Source organism: Thalassophryne amazonica, chromosome 10 (assembly GCF_902500255.1).
Source record: "Thalassophryne amazonica chromosome 10, fThaAma1.1, whole genome shotgun sequence".
In the NCBI taxonomy this organism is placed as follows: Eukaryota; Metazoa; Chordata; class Actinopteri; order Batrachoidiformes; family Batrachoididae; genus Thalassophryne; species Thalassophryne amazonica.
Genome location: NC_047112.1, coordinates 46,432,530 through 46,450,885, shown reverse-complemented (window position 1 = coordinate 46,450,885; position 18,356 = coordinate 46,432,530). Strand labels below are relative to the sequence as shown.

The window sequence follows — 18,356 nt, the reverse complement described above, 5'->3', positions numbered from 1 at the left end:
TGTCTGCACAAACTGTCAGAAACCGTCTCAGGGAAGCTCATCTGCATGCTCGTCGTCCTCATCGGGGTCTCGACCTGACTCCAGTTCGTCGTCGTAACCGATTTGAGTGGGCAAATGCTCACATTCGCTGCCATTTGGCACGTTGGCGAGGTGTTCTCTTCACGGATGATGCGAAGGAGATGTGTTGCACTGCATGAGGCAAATGGTGGTCACACCAGATACTGACTGGTATCCCCCCCCAATAAAACAAAACTGCACCTTTCAGAGTGGCCTTTTATTGTGGGCAGTCTAAGGCACACCTGTGCACTAATCATGGTGTCTAATCAGCATCTTGATATGGCACACCTGTGAGGTGGGATGGATTATCTCAGCAAAGGAGAAGTGCTCACTATCACAGATTTAGACTGGTTTGTGAACAATATTTGAGGGAAATGGTGATATTGTGTATGTGGAAAAAGGTTTAGATCTTTGAGCTCATCTCATACAAAATGGGAGCAAAACCAAAAGTGTTGCGTTTATATTTTTGTTGAGTATACTACACAGAACAGTGGTATGCAAAGAGCGCAGTCAGACAATAAAAGAGGTGTGTTATGACAGCACCCAAAGCTGACATGCTATGTTCTTTGCTTCAAAAGCTGGGAGGAGGTGAAGCTTTGTCGTCAATGAAAATTAAAATTAACAGTGAAAACCCAAGTGAATGGTACAGAGTTCACAATAATAGAGCAGAAAATGTTCAAAGACTTAGCCCAAGATCATCTGAATTAGTTGTGCTGGACACATTCTTTACTTTAAGCAAACTGTCCAGAGACCTACTCAAAGACAGATCCTGCTAATACTGGCTATGAATCTGCACTGGCATCAAACACAAGCGGTTGTTGATGTATGATGCCTCACAAAGAGCATGGCATCAGCAAAGACAAAATGCAAACTGTCTTTATGCATTATCCCATTTGTGTTTGGGATCAAGGAAGGAGCAGATGCTGATGCTGAGAAAATACTAACAGCATGCAGACAGCACTCACTTGCTGATGTAAGCCATACATTCCCTCAAGTCTTTAGCCTATAAACCTGTCAATATTCAATAATTGTGTAATAATGACTACTTTGAGTGTGTTCACTACACACTGAATACAAAATGAACAGCTGTATGTGATTTTTACTCTGAGCTGTTGCTCTCAATTTATCATTTATATTTTCCTTTTAGCTCTACTGTGAGCTCTGGCCTCTTGAGCTGTCAATGAGATTGTAAATACAAGCAGCCACTATTCCTTTACTGCAGAGGGAAGTTGGAGATGTGTTCAGGGAGACAGTGAAGAGCTCAGGAATCATCCAGAAACTTAGAAATACGGTGCATACGGAAAGTATTCACAGCGCTTCACTTTTTCTACATTTTGTGATATTACAGTCTTAGTCCAAAATGGGGTAAATTCAAATTCTACTCACAACACCCCATAATGACAACATGAAAAACTTTGTTTTGCTAATTTATTAATAAAAATAAGCAATAAGAATTAACACTCTCTGCTCAATATTTTGTTGATGCTCCTTTGACAGTAATCACAGCCTCAAGACTTCTTGAATATGATGCCACAAGCTTGGCGCACCTATCTTTGGGACGTTTTGCCCATTCCTCATTGAAGCACCTCATAATCTCCATCAGGTTGCCATGGGGACCATCAGCACACAGCCATTTTCAGGTATTTCCACAGATATTCAATTGGATTCAGGTCTGGGCTCTGGTTACTAGTCATTGATTATTTTTGCGATTAGTCGACTAATTGGATCATATGTAAATTGTGGTTTATCGCAGCAGCATGCAGCAGATATTTTCTTGCCAAGGTGTGCATGTTGTTGGCTTGGTAACAAAATCGTCCGTTGAAGAGGAACATATTTTTTTAGCATTGAAACATAGCATTATAAAACATCAGCGTTATCACATTTCCTATTCAAACATGACATCGCTGTTATAACTTTACAGCAAACACATAACATATGTGAGCTAAGGCTAATGAAATTGTCATCGATAATGATAACGTTTACAGCTATTAACTACAGACATTAATGTTAGCGGCTAACTAGCCAATTAGCTGACAGAGACGACTTGGGGCAACTGTTTGTTGTGATTTGGCGCTATATAAGAAAAAAGTTGATTGATTGATTGTCCCTCTTCATCAGAATCAGCCACAACTTGCTTCCTTCTCAGATGCTCCTGTATCGCCATTGTACTGCTGTGGAAGGCAAGTCCTGCCTTGCACATTTTTCTCTTTAATTTGGTTAAAATGCTCCCAAACTTTTGAGCTCCATTGCCGGTGTTCTGTTGAGATGAACTACCGGTCGAGATGAGCTCTACCGCGCAACTGCACATGCGCACGCATCTCTCTCTACCCTGGACTTTAACACCGTCAAGTTAAGCTACTCCACCAAAGAAAACCCAAGCAAGTTTTGTCTTTACATAAAAATACAGTAGCAACTGTCTTTTCTATTTTAAAAAGTAAAGACCGGCACGTACACACTGTCTTTAAAGCACATTATTGCCGTTAGATGACAGGGAGCTCAACTCGACAGAACACCAGCTAGCCATGATATTGTTTGGACATAACCTTTCTGGTGACATCATCACGGCTGACCCAGATTACCACTACCGTGCATGTACGTCAAGGATAGAAAGGCAACAAAAGATACATATATATATATATACACATATATATATATACACACACACACCGATGGAATACATCACCATCTTTGCCAGGCTTGTGAAGAACAGAGGCATGTACACATGGCTATACACATAGACAACCACACCCAGACTAAGATTTCACGCTGAGCGTTGAGCATGTCTGGCCCGGACATCCATGGAGGATGGGACAGCAGCTGGGGCCAGAGACACACAACCTCATTAGCACGATCAATTCCTCAGTGTCTCATCCACCAATACACCTCTGTACTCCAACTCCGTGAATGAATAATAAGCAGTGACGGAGGCTGCACACTGGTGGTAGGAACTGAACTCCATCAATGGGAAATCCATTGAACGGCATGCTTCAGTGACACAAACTAAACTATTTGAGCAAGTGATGAGCCATAAATTCTGTTTAACATCTTTACACAAGCAGGATTTGTCAAGTAATCATTGACTGTATATTTACTGGATTAAACGGTGGTGCAGATACATATATAACATGCGGGAATACAAAGAGAGTGAGCTAGAAAGACAAAGAAAAAACAACACACAGACCGAAAGGAAAAAGACCAACATAAAACCACATAGAGGTGCACCTTTAGTCCCTACTCACCTTTGTGTCCCATCATGACAGCAAGATGTAATGGTGTGTTTCCTGGAAAAGAAAAAGTAGAGGAAACATTGGTTGCCACTAATCACAATAAAAATGAATCTCTGAAAATAGTTTGCATTTATTACCTGCAATAGTTAAAAGCTATTTATATCAATCCCCTAAATCAGGAGTTACCAACCCTGTTCCTGGAGGGCACCTGCCCTGCATGTATTCTAACTCTCCCTGTTCCACTCCCAGGCAATTAACTCTATCAAGTGTGTTCAGCCAATCAAGAGCTGTAAAACACCACTTTAAAAAAAATCAGGTGTGACTTGAGTAGGTTGACGCGGAAAACATGCAAGGCAGGTGCTCTCCAGGAACAGGGTTGGTGACCCCTGACCTAAATCTATATTATAATAGCCAAGTGTGTGCACGTGTGTGTTTGTATGGCTTAGAGCCTTGTGCAGGACTATATTCTTCTTCCTGCTCCCGCTGAAATTCTGACCATTCCCACCCGCTCCCACAATGGGTGTGTCCAGTCCCACCCCCACCCACGAAACGCTGAGCGCACAATCTATCTGCTTGGGACTCTGGCGAGGGCGGTCGCATCTCCTCCTCTCTCCTCTCCTTCTGTGTTTTCTCTATCTTTCCATCTCTTCTCCAAGCTTCAAAAGTCCCAACTTCACCAGACTGTGAATTCTTCAAGCTATTTTTGGAATAACCATGGAATTAATCACATGGTCTCTCAACGCTATTGACACCGTTATTTCAACAAGGAAATCAGGGCTGGGGGACCCTGCATGCCCAGATGGAACCTATCCTGCGGGCTATGTTCTCGACGCCTAAGTGGCGAACTTATTACTAGTTGACTGTAATAATGGCACACATCAGAATTAAAACAACTGCACGTTATGTGTCGGACGCAGCCCGGAGAACCGACCAGCGTTTGAAGGACCCAGTATGAAATAAGCAGAGCAAGGTACAAAGGATAACAGAGTTTAATAAACATAACAGTGAAGTGATACGAAAACAACAAAAGAGTGCGCAGTCTGGCGTGGTGGATTGCGGTGCGCTCCCAGCAGCGCTAACGGTCCGGAGCCAGAAAACTGTTCGGACCCAAGGACCCCGCCGACACCCCCCAGGTGGCCGTGACAAACCGAGTCTGTGAAAGAAGAAATCATTATGTGAGTCCACACTCAACACACAGAGAGACCACTCAAAGGTGTACAAACAGCAAACACTTCCTGGCTTAATTGCAAATCAGCTTCCCACCCTGCAGGCATAGAACACCCTGTTCACAAAACGCCACTGCAGTGGAAGCTGATTTAAACGACTAACATACAGCTCAATATAATAAGGTGTGAGGGACACCACATTTACTGACTGTATAAATGTTAGTCACAAAACCAAACGTACCTCAGGAAGTGTGCTGACGAGCGTGAGACCTCACCCCCTCCTCTTTCACAGACCATGCATCAAACCTGGACGTTCTCTGCATCCACTGATGGGAGATGGCTCTAGAGACGACAATCTCACCCGTCTGGTCACAAGGTCGAGTCTCTGGCAAACACACACTGTGCACTCCAGACTTAAATGCCACCATGTTCCAATCCGTGTAGATGCACCACAGCTGTGAGTCCTGACGAGCTGCACGTGATCAGCCTCAGGTGATCAGGGTGAGGTCCTGATAAACTCAGCTACACAGCCACTCAGTCCCAAATGCGCACCACCTGGGAGGAAAACCAAAAGACAGAAACAGAAGACACACAAAAGCCAGCCAGGCACGCCAGCCACAACAGTACATATACATTTGGTATTGTTTATGTGCACTAAACGTTGGAGCAGTTAGTCATCCGAATTGAGGCAAAGTGAGTGAGAAGTGGAGAAGTGGCGCGTTGTGTGCTTGGCACCACTCTCCGTGGAAAACGTCTAAGATATATTCTTATTTGCTTTTATGGCAGGAGGGCTGGTGCTGACTGGATTATGCGCTGCCCTGACCTACCGGAAAATTGGCAAGAAGGCTGCTACCAGAACCACAACCCCACATTTGTCCATCATGATTAATGAAGTGGGCAAGGCGGTACAATCTCAGACTGCATTAACTTTTGAACTCAAATGCAAATTGGAAAACATCTCGGGGCAAATATCTGCCTTGCAAAGGAAGATGTTGGAGACCAGGGAATATTCATAAATTGGATTTTGATAGTCAGCAGAGCCGCAAATGGAATTTCTGTCTCTCTCTGCCTAACTCAAAACATGGCAGCCTTATCAGCTACCGAAGGTCAAAACACTGCGCTTGTTTTTCCTCCAGAAGGATTTCAACGGCCTTGGTGAAGCATTCGGCTCCCCTCTTATCTTATATGCCCTCCCTTACAGCCTGCTGTTTTCAAGGCAACTCCAGACTTTATGCACACACGGACAGAGACTGACACCCCCCCCCCCCCCCCGTGTTTCTGACCCTCCCCCCATCCCAGCCTTCACTTTGCCATTCCCGGGAGGCTTTGCAGCACAAGCTGCAGCGCTCCCCCCCCCAAAACCCGGCTGTGTGGGACTCGGCTGTGGCCTACACTCACTTTGCATCAATTCGGATGACAAACTGCTCTAAAGTTTAGTTAACATAAACAATACCAAATGTATATGTGCGGTTGTTTTAATTCTGATGTGTGCCATTATTACACAGTCAACTAGTAATAATTGTGGATTGATTGTTGTATTTTGTCTGAGGTAAGTGGGTGTGAAGATAATTTTGTTGCACTTCTAAGTGTAATGACAATAAATGATCATCATCATCATCATCAATAAACGTAGCCAAGTGGTAATTTTATATTGGACCTTTAATATTGCCATACCACTCATGTTTATGAAGGGTTGAAGTAGGTGGCCTGGTGTTACAAATGATGGCCAAGAGGTGACAATGTTGTGCCTTGTGAGATGATGAACCCGCTCAGACCTCGCCAAGTGTATCCTAATGCCGTCCTGATTTATTCAGGTGCGCTCTGGCTTGGCATTCAGAGGACGTCTGCGCCATGTTGGGGACGTGTGGAGGACAATAATGGTCAGCTCTGCTGTTACAGCGGAAGGTAAATATACCTGAAATTGGTTAGAAGATGGCAGTCATAACATTTTAGAGGTGGTTTATTGATGTTTTAATGAGATGGCATTTTGTTGAAGCTGTCAATGGGTGTGGCCTGTCCTTGTTGCAAGGACTGCCATGTCTTCAGCTGGGTAGCAAGGTCAATGTGTTACATGTGTCAACTTCAGTGTGTCCAATGGGGCGTTTAGGAAGTCACTGAAACATGTAAGTGTTGTATTGAAAGTTAAGCTCATATGTGACAGTTGTTGCGGTGAGTTGCATGGGAATCATTAACTTGTGGTGTTGTGTGCTGATTTCCAGCTGCCCACTGCCGTATTTTCGTTGACCATCTTTTGTGTGTTTTTAACAATGTGGGGTTTTGTATTCCCAAATTTTAAAGGCATAACAATTTGTTTTATATCAACTGTTAAATTAATAAAGTTAACATTCTGCATGAATCCCCTTAATTGTGTCCTGAGTGGCAACAAAACTCCCTGGGCTACATAAAATAATAATAATACTGATGATAATAATAATGATAATAATCGTGTGTATATGATAACAAGAACCTAAACAATTTATAAATACATTGAGACAGTAACTTAACATTAAAAAATTAAATAATTAACAGGAAATAAAATGTTTGAGTTCTTCTAACAACTGTTGAGGTGTAAGGTTCTAAAAACATTCTGGACTCACAATCCATTCCAACTCATTATAGAAACTTTGCATAATTTATTACCACCAGTGAAAATGTTAGCTACCTATTTTATAAACACTGCCAAATCTAAAGCCCATGGATCCCCACAGGCAACAAGCTAGTTCTAAATAATGTGGAAGGATATGTCCACTGCATGAGTTTTTAAAGGAGAGCCTCTCCCAAACATGACAAATACCATTTACAAATCTAAAAAGCTATTATCTTCTGAATTAACAAAAAAATGATGCATTTAACAAATATAGACAGGATGCCTGACATGAATTAAAATCAATCAATCAATCAATCAATCAATTTTTTTATATAGCGCCAAATCACAACAAACAGTTGCCCCAAGGCGCTTTATATTGTAAGGCAAGGCCATACAATAATTATGTAAAACCCCAACGGTCAAAACGACCCCCTGTGAGCAAGCACTTGGCTACAGTGGGAAGGAAAAACTCCCTTTTAACAGGAAGAAACCTGTTGATCGGCTTGGAGATGCCGGAGGCTTTGTACACTACAAATGCATTGGGGAAAAATAAACTCGGCTCTGAAGAGAAGAGACTGTTCCTCCCAGAATGTGAAATATGCCCCTTAAGCACCGGAAAATCTCTTGAGCGGAAGACAAAATGCTAAGATCAGCTTCTCTGAACTTGTGTTCCAGCAGAGGAGCACCCTGAGGAAAGAGGGCAGCCTTGTAGAGGCTCTGATGTGGGTGAAAATGCAAGGTGGGAAACTGCTAACAATGCCACTCGGAAGTGTGATAAGCTGCAGACACAGGGCCGTGATACAGCAGATGCCCGGCATACTCAGTAGGCCTCTGAAAACTTGTAAACACCAACACCCACTTCTCCAGATCATGTGTACTTGAGTGAGCCAATGAGTCCAACCTGCTCAGCCACTGTAAGATGCTCTGACAGGGATCACTTCACACAAATTTCAAAATATCCTTTTGATTATCCCTGATGGCATCTAGCCACAGATACTTCTGATTTCATCTGCCAAGGCTTCATGTTTTTTTCCCATCTGACAGCACTCAGGTTTTGGAAAGAAAAATACAATATAAGAACTTGTTCTACAACCCCTGGCAAAAATTATGGAATCACCGGCCTCGGAGGATGTTCATTCAGTTGTTTAATTTTGTAGAAAAAAAAGCAGATCACAGACATGACACAAAACTAAAGTAATTTCAAATGGCAACTTTCTGGCTTTAAGAAACACTATAAGAAATCAGGAAAAAAAATTGTGGCAGTCAGTAACAGTTACTTTTTTAGACCAAGCACAGGGAAAAAAAATATGGAATTGTTGGTTGTATTTGATGGTTGGTTGCATATGATGAAAACAAAGGCAAATACGTGATCAAGTCTGTAACAACACAGGTAAACTGTCATGACACCTTGTTGCATTATATCATGTAACAGTTTTTGCATAATTAAAGAAAAAAGATGTTTAACACTAAAAATTAATTTTATACTGAAAAAATTATATTATTTTTGTGGCTGACTGGTTGTTTAAAAGCTGTCAAAAATTATTTGAAAGAAGGATGCAGCTTCTCATCCATCAGCAAGGCTAAGCCTGGAAGTTGTGTGGAACGCACGTTCGAGTGCCAGAGTGCACAGTGTTTTCAATCTTTGACAACTTTGAGTCCAGCATGAAAATTTGGGAAAAGTCCATTGTTCAGTTTTACAAGACAAACTACAACCAGGGAAGCCGCAAGGAAACAACTTGACCAAGAGAAATACTAAGCAAAGACATTCAAGTTTACTACAAACATGAAGTCACAAATCAAATCACTGTGAAGTTCAGTCTAATTGTTTTCTATTTCACCTACACAACAATGTACCAATAAGTTGTAACCAAGTATTTGGAATATGGATCAAACTGTGTCAAGTGTCCTGATCTGACTATTGTTTTTTGGGCCATCTCTCAGACTGTCAGATTCTCATAAAACCTGCCTCATGTATAACATCTCTACTGATATTGTAATCCGACATCAGATATACTAAAGCTAATTTGGAAAGTCTGGCGTAATTGCAGCATGCAAATTACTCTTGATTACAATAAATTTAAGGAAAAAATGTACATCAAGCAGTAAATTGCATGTATCTCCCTGTAAAATTTTGGAGTGTTTCTCTTTATACTTTCTGAGAAACAATGGTTTAAATACAGGTTATTAAATCACTAGTTTTTCCATAATAAGCAAGTGCAAGTTTTAATTTGAAGTCAGATACTTTGTATTGTGAGGATGGTCTGACACCATTACATATTTGAGTGACAGCGGAGAGTTATTCTGGGAAAAAGTGTGCACTGAACAAGTTTGAACACTGGACAGACATTGGTTACGATTACGGTCATTGTTTGGAACAAGTTCTCCTGGTGTGCATTACTGTACACAAGCAAAATACAAGTTATGTTGAACAGGTTCATTCCAAGATTCATCAAGCTCATTTTGTGGCTGGAGCATATATCAGGGAGAATCAAGCTTCTTACCTGAAACCAGACAAGTTTATGGGTGAATACAGAGTACCAAACTGATCTGAATTCTGAATTGTGAATGAATGAATGAATGATGATTTATTACATACATACATACATACATACATACATATACACATATACACACACATATATATATATATATATATATATATATATATATATATATATATATACATACATATACACACACATATATATATATATATATATATATATATATATATATACATACATATACACACACATATATATATATATATATATATATATATATATATATATATATATATATCAAATCAAATCAATTTTATTTATATAGCACCAAATCACAACAAACAGTTGCCCCAAGGCGCTTTATATTGTAAGGCAAAAGCCATACAATAATTACAGAAAAACCCCAACGGTCAAAACGACCCCCTATGAGCAAGCACTTGGCGACAGTGGGAAGGAAAAACTCCCTTTTAACAGGAAGAAACCTCCAGCAGAACCAGGCTCAGGGAGGAGCAGTCTTCTGCTGGGACTGGTTGGGGCTGAAGGGAGAGAATCAGGAAAAAGACATGCTGTGGAAGAGAGCAGAGATCAATCACCAATGATTAAAAGCAGAGAGGTGCATACAGAGCAAAAAGAGGTGAATAAAAAGAAACAATGGGTGCATCATGGGAAACCCCCCAGCAGTCTAAGTCTATAGCAGCATAACTAAGGGATGGTTCAGGGTCACCTGATCCAGCCCTAACTATAAGCTTTTTCAAAAAGGAAAGTTTTAAGCTTAATCTTAAAAGTAGAGAGGGTGTCTGTCTCCCTAATCCGAATTGGGAGCTGGTTCCACAGGAGAAGAGCCTGAAAGCTGAAGGCTCTGCCTCCCATTCTACTCTTACAAACCCTAGGAACTACAAGTAAGCCTGCAGTCTGAGAGCGAAGCGCTCTATTGGGGTGATATGGTACTAAGAGGTCCCTAAGATAAGACTGGCGCGCCCGCCACAGGAAAAACACTTCCGTTGGAAGCCTTAAGGACAAGTTGGAACATGCCCTGCTGTTAAACAATTTCTCAGATACTCACTCAACTGAAAGCCACCAAAAGCCGCCTGTATTTTACAAATGGTTATCAACACGGCGGTGTTTTTCCTGTGGCGGGCACGCCGTGCCGGCTGCGAGCCGACATGCCAATCCGTCCGCACGTCTTTCATTAAAAAAATCTCCTTTAACAGTGGAATGTCCGGATAAACTGCTGATTCCGACCTCTTCTGAAAGTTCTCTGTTCTCTCACGACGTCCTGGGTCAACAGAGGCTTAAATTTGGAGGTTCTCAGCTTGAAACAGGATGACAACATCGCCTCGGAGCGCTGCGCAACGTCCCGCTCCGTGGGAAGTCCTTACAGCATTGACATTTACACCGAAAACCAGCTGAATTTCTCAAATGGTCTCCACTCGGATGTGTCTCACAGTTCTTGAAAAAAATTTGATCAAGCACAGCGCCAGTCTCTCAGCAACTTCTCAGACAATGAAAATCCGACGAGGGGGCTGGACCACTCCTTCCACAAGGCGCGCTCACAGGCGAATGACGTCACCGTCAGGCATGAAAAAACTCACGCATGCGCACGAGGGTTCAAGCTTGGCTGATGTAATCACACGTGATTCAAATCCATATAGTTTTTTTTTTTAAATAAAACTGTCGGTTTCTTTTCTAATAGACCTTGTATATATATATATATATATATATATATATATAGTTTAACGTCCCAGTCCAGTCGAAGATTCAAGCTTCTTTACCATGGAAACCACCTGGACAATTGACAGCCTTCACAGAAAGAAAAAAGGAACAAAGCACAGATCTTTGAGATTAATCAATGAACGGAATTTTATCATCATAACAAAATCAATAATAATGCACAATCCAAAGGAAATAATACCAAATCAGTAAACTTAACTGCCTATACTGTAACGAGAGATTATATTAGTTTTATAAAGTATTTTAAAGCTAACCAGAGTAGGGCGTAATTTAATATGTTTTGGACAGATGTTCCAAATGTTTACACCTTTTACAGAAACACAGTGACTTTTTACAGTAGTCTGAGTATTTAATTTATCAAATAATAATGTTCCTCTCAAATTATAACTGGAGTCCTTCATTTTAAACAGATTTTGGACATGCTGAGGTAGCAGTTTGTTTTTTGCTTTATACATGATTTGTACTGTAATATAATCAACTAAGTCCTTGAATTTCAGAATATTCAAAGTTTGTCAGCTCACAGTAAGGTTTAATACTGATAATTCATATGGCTTTCTTTTGCAATAAAAATATTGTGTTTCCCCAATATAAGTGTTTCCCCAAACCTCAATACAATATGTCATATATGGAGCTATTAATGAATAATATAAAGTGATTAGCGAATATTGATGGAGGAAATCTTGTGCTTTATACAGGATTGGAATGGCTTTTGACATTTTGGATTTAACATAATTTATGTGTGTTTTCCATCTTAATTTATCATCAATGATAACTCCAAGAAATTTTGTTTCAGTTACAATTTCAATTTCAGCATCCTGTAATAATAAATTTCTGCTTAAATTCCTGGGCTTATTTCCAAATATAATACACTTTGTTTTACCAAGATGAATCAAACCAAATCAAACCATTGTTTAAATTTCTGCAATTCCTTCTCCACCATGTCCAAAAGCTGACCCAAATGATCCCCACAGATCACAGGATTGTGCTCTGTAGTGGGGATCATAGTGTAGTGTTCTGTACTGTTGTAATCTGATCAATTGTGATCAGGTTACAATTTAATACAGCACAGGTATGTAAATAACTCTGATTATTATATGGCTGCAATGCTACATGTGCTCTGATGGGTTGACCGGTCGGATATTTTCCCAATTCTGACCGGTTTCCATGACAATCGGTCCACAATGCGTATTTTTGTTACAAACCGGGAAGCAAAAAAAAAAAATGATTAGAAAAACCAAGATGGACATAAACGTATTCCATAAACATTCAAACAACACTGAAAAAAAACACGGATACACCTTACCAGCTAACGACCTTGACCATGTGTTAAGCTAGTGGAGGTGACGAGAGTGACCGGGTCTGACTACGAGCCCAAAACCGTCAGCAGCAGCTTTCATATTTGGGCAATAATGTAAATTTGCATGTTTATATATATAATAGCCATATAATAAACAAATTATTAGCCTCGCTTGCTCGATTAATAATCGTTTGATATTTAAAAATTTTAGTAAGTCCCTTCAGCTGCTCCCATGTTTGCACTAGGGGTCGCCACAGCAAATCCAAGGTGGATCTGCATATTGAATTGGCACAGGTTTTACGCCGGATGCCCTTCCTGCCGCAACTCCACATTACATGGAGAAATGTGGCAGGGGTGGGATTTGAACCATAAAACAAAATGAGAATAATATAGTTGTGTAGTATCATATAAAATTTACTCTATTTGTAAATGAATTTTTCAGATTGGCTACCATGGCTACTGACACATGGTTGGCAGAAAAACAGCTTTAGAATAACCTGCCATAAAATGATTTACGTCCTGGAAATGCTAGTATAAGAGGAAAAAACACCTTACAGGTTTAAAAAACATTAAAATGGACATCATTTTGGGGCTTTATGTATCCATTTCATGAAAGAAGCATTGTAAAATAAAAATGATGGTTAAGAATTGCTTTGATAAATAGTTGTTATTGGGAATATTCATTTAAGATTTTTGAGCACAGCCAGTAAAACCTCCAAAACAAACCCTAAATACAGCTATATATTTTCTATTCACATATGAAAGATCCAGAAGATGCTAGAAAGAAGTTGAGTGATGGGCATGCTGACAATCCACCAGTAAACCTATTCATATAGCCTCCAATTGATGTTTTCAACGTCCAACATTTCAAACTACGAGAGGCTCTGTTTCTTCTGGATCAACCCATCTGCCCACACCACTGGTTGTAAACATTTTAAATTATATTATTATTACAATGTTATGTTTAATGTTGGACACCTTGTTTCTATTCGGAACCACAGGGAAAAATTCTTGTTTTCATTGATCATTAAGCTTTTTAAATGGAAAGCAAAGTAGTATTTGTCTTTTCTGTTTTGTTTTTCTTTTTAAACCAAAAGTGATCTGATCCAAAATGGAGTTTTGTGATCTGTAATACTCTTACCAGATACTGTAGAGTGAAGCAGAAGAGAGCCTATGACTCTAGCTGGATGGGACACCAATCCATCACAGGTTACATCTCAGTGGTTTCAATCACTTTTATCGGCATGGCAATTGTCAGGCTATTTTGCAAAATGCAACAGCAACTTTTGGATGGACCACCCCAACTCCCAACAAATTTTGGCATACATATTAATTGCAAAGTTTAAAGTTTAGTGTGGATTACAGATTGGCTAATTGTTTTTAGAGTAATAACTGCAGAAATTATGATGTAGAGCTGCAGTAAAAATAAAGTAGTTATGAGCAGAAAAAAGTAGCTGCACATTCACGTTCAGTCTCTGGCATGTACGGTAGTGTTCAGAATAATAGTAGTGCTATGTGACTAAAAAGATTAATCCAGGTTTTGAGTATATTTCTTATTGTTACATGGGAAACAAGGTACCAGTAGATTCAGTAGATTCTCACAAATCCAACAAGACCAAGCATTCATGATATGCACACTCTTAAGGCTATGAAATTGGGCTATTAGTAAAAAAAAAAACAGTAGAAAAGGGGGTGTTCACAATAATAGTCGTGTGGCATTCAGTCAGTGAGTTTGTCAATTTTGTGGAAGAAACAGGTGTAAATCAGGTGTCCCCTATTTAAGGATGAAGCCAGCACCTGTTGAACATGCTTTTCTCTTTGAAAGCCGGAGGAAAATGGGATGTTCAAGACATTGTTCAGAAGAACAGTGTAGTTTGATTAAAAAGTTGATTGGAGAGGGGAAAACTTATACGCAGGTGCAAAAAATTATAGGTTGTTCATCTACAATGATTTCCAATGCTTTAAAATGGACAAAAAAACAGACACGCGTGGAAGAAAATGGAAAACAACCATCAAAATGGATAGAAGAATAACCAGAATGGTAAAGGCTCACCCACTGATCAGCTCCAGGATGATCAAAGACAGTCTGGAGTTACCTGTAAGTGCTGTGACAGTTAGAAGACGCCTGTGTGAAGCTAATTTATTTGCAAGAATCCACCGCAAAGTCCCTCTGTTAAATAAATGACATGTGCAGTAGAGGTTACAATTTGCCAAAAAACACATCAACTGGCCTAAAGAGAAATGGAGGAATTTTTTGTGGACTAACGAGAGTAAAATTGTTCTTTTTGGGTCCAAGGGTCGCAGACAATTTGTGAGACAACCCCAAACTCTGAATTCAAGCCACAGTTCACAGTGAAGACAGTGAAGCATGGTGGTGCAAGCATCATGATATGGGCATGTTTCTCCTACTATGGTGTTGGGCCTATATATCGCATACCAGGTATCATGGAGTGTGCATATCATGAATGCTTGGTCTTGTTGGATTTGTGAGAATCTAATGAATCTACTGGTACCTTGTTTCCCATGTAACAATAAGAAATACACTCAAAACCTGGATTAATCTTTTTAGTCACATAGCACCACTATTATTCTGAACACTACTGTATCATGAAAGTGGTGCATAAATAAAGTTATTATTTTGGTCTTCCTGCAGCACCTCTGCAGGAATGCACATAAAGACCAACCTAATGAGCATCAGAATGATTCTAAGGAAAAGTGCATTTTTAAAATGATATGTAATTATCAACAATAATAAATGATCCAAAAATGATCATTCAGTCATGAGATGGAAAAAGTTTTTGATGTGCCAAAACATTAAAAATATGGACTCTGTTCAGCATGTTTTTTTTGTTGTTTTTTGTTTTAACTATTCCAGATGTTTTACACAATTTTTCAATATAGTGTGCCCGCTGGGTTTCTGATTCATTCAGTCAGTACTGATGAAATAAAGTACAATGATGTCAGATATATTTGTATAATTTCCGATGGATTTCCCCAGTACTCTGATCTCACTAACTACTAAGGCTAGAGAGCAATCTTGTACTTGAATTACTCAGACACCCTAAGTTTTTAATTGCTCAAAACAAATGTTTATCCTGAAAAATTAACCAACTCTTTGGACCTCTGACCCTAAAAAAGGGCTCTCGCAGCATTTTGATAACAGGCCAGTGAACTATTAAAGTCAAGAGGTCAAGGTATCAGAAACAATCATAGATTAATATTATCATCTCTCAACTTGTTTACCATTTGAGGAGGTGATGGTCAAGTGGTTAAAGCAGTGGGCTTGTGACCAGTGCATCCTCGGTTCAAATCCCTGTCAGACCAGAAAATCACTCAGGGGCCCTTGGGCTAGGTGCTTAATCTGCAAGTTGCTCCTGGTGTGTAATGAGCACCTTGCATGGCAGCACCCTGACATCGGTATGTGAATGGGTGAATGTGAGACACCCCTATAAAGAGCTATGACCATGAAAGTACTCCATAAATGCAGTCCATTTATCTCTTAGCTGCTTCTATTTTAGCTCGAGGTCACCACAGCGGATGCGGCACCGATCTGCATGTTGATTTTGCACAGGATTTATGCCAGATGCATTTCCTAATGCTAATCCAGATGCACATGGAGAATAGAGCACAGGTGGCCTTTAAGCAGGGACCTTTTGTTTGGGAGCCATAAACACTAACCACCTGTTCCACTGTGCGGCCAATCTAGGGCAAAGAAGAGAAGGGGCTTACATAATTTGACACAAAAATCAAGATGATATACACAAAAATCAAGTCTATACTACCAGTCCAATAATTTGGTGGGCATCTTGCGCCATAGCAGATCATGCACTGCAAAAAAATAGATGCCTGATTATTTATTTCATTATTATTTAAAAAGTAAGCCCCTTCAGCTGCTCCGTTGTTTGCACTTGGGGTTGCCACAGCAGGTCCGAGATGGATCCGCATGTTGAATTAGCAGAGGTTTTACACCAGATGCCTGACGCAACTCCACTGGAGAAATGTGATAGGGGTGGGGGTTGAACCAGGAACCTTTCGCACTGAAACCAAGTGCATTAACCACTTGGCCATGCATGATCCTGTGATTAGCAATTTATACAAAATCACAAAAAAAAAATAAAAATAATTTTTTTTATTCCATCACAGTTTCCCAGCTGTATGTCTTGACCTGTACAAATAAAAATCCAAAGCCAAACACATTCTATGTAATATATAAAACTGTGAAAAGCAGCACGCTGTAAAAGATGGAGCTCTGCAGCACTTCTACAAATAAGCCAGTTCTGAAAAAAGCTGACACTTGTCTTTCTGTAGCTCGACTAAAGAATGATAATTTCAAGAATTAACACACAGAGAGTGAGTACAGGCTGGTCATCTTTGGGAATCACCAAGTCTTGGAACTAAAAAGTGCTGAATATTGACAGTAAATTCTGTGAAATGGCTTTTTTGTTGTCACGAATAAACCGTTTTGGAAAACACTGAACTGGCAGTTTGTAGCATGGCGGCTTAGTGGTTAACACTGTTCCCACACAGCAAGAAGCTCATGGGTTCACTTCCAACCTGGTGATTTCTGTGTGCAGTTTGCATGGTTTCCTCATGTTTATACCGCTGGGTGCTTCAGCATCCTCTTACTCCCAAAGAAATGCAGGTAAACTGTGGGTGTGAACGTGCTTGTCTATATGTGTATTGACCCTGAGACAGACTGGTGGTGGCAGCCTGTCGAGGATGTACCATGCCTCTTGTCCAGTGATTGCTGGGATAGCCCACCCCACCGCAATGACTCTTAACTGGAATAAATGAGTTTAGAAAATGAATTAAGGAATAATCTGGCATTTGTAGTGGGAGGCTTCGCCTCCTCTCCTGCTGTCAGCAAAAAGCATCACTGGATGCTGCCAGAATCTTGACAGGAAGCAGGTTTGACCACATTACACCCATTTTGGCATATATTCACTGGCTTCCTGTTTCTGTAAGGTGCTGCTATTAACCTATAAAATTATTCATGGACTAGCACCTCCCTACTTAGCTGACCTAATTAAACCTTACGAACCGGCCTGGACTCTGCGTTCTCAGGGCGCAGGACTAGTTTGTGTCCCTAGGGTGAATAAAAAGTCTGCGGGCCACAGAGCCTTCTCTTATATTGCCCCTATTTGTGGAATGATCTCCCTATGGCAATAAAACAGTCAGATTCTGTAGAGGCATTCAAGTCCAGACTTAAGACACATCTATTCTCCCTCTCATATGGTTAGCATACTGGCATAGTATGGTACTTTGCTTCTTATCTTTTTAATTCATCTTATTAGCAACGGAACAGGTTCAGCCTTATTTTATCTCAATTCTGGGTCTGTTAGTGAAGCTAAGGGCTAGCGGCTGGTGATCACTCAATTTCAATTTAATTTATTCAATTTATTTTCATTTATATAGCACCAAATCACAACAGAGTTGCCTTATGCTGCTTTAGACGTAGACTGTGGGGGGGTTCCCATGATGCACTGTTTCTTTCTCTTTTTGCTTTGTATGCATCACTCTGCATTTAATCATTAGTGATCGATCTCTGCCCCCCTCCACAGCATGTCTTTTTCCTGGTTCTCTCCCTCAGCTCCAACCAGTCTCAGCAGAAGACTGCCCCTCCCTGAGCCTGGTTCTGCTGGAGGTTTCTTCCTGTTAAAGGGGAGTTTTTCCTTCCCACTGTAGCCAAGTGCTTGCTCACAGGGGGTCGTTTTGACCGTTGGGGTTTTTCATAATTATTGTATGGCCTTGCCTTACAATATAGAGCGCCTTGGGGCAACTGTCTGT

At 40.4% G+C, this 18,356-nt stretch overlaps 1 protein-coding gene across 1 annotated transcript in view; it reads right to left on the bottom strand.

Moving 5' to 3' along the window:
- LOC117518101 (ankyrin repeat domain-containing protein 13C-A-like) overlaps positions 1–18,356 on the bottom strand; it is a 105,145-nt gene that overhangs the window by 83,580 nt on the left and 3,209 nt on the right. Inside the window, exon 2 of the mRNA XM_034179164.1 lies at positions 3,297–3,338. Within this exon, the coding sequence (XP_034035055.1) occupies positions 3,297–3,338 (42 nt within the window). The remainder of the gene's footprint in view (positions 1–3,296; positions 3,339–18,356) is intronic.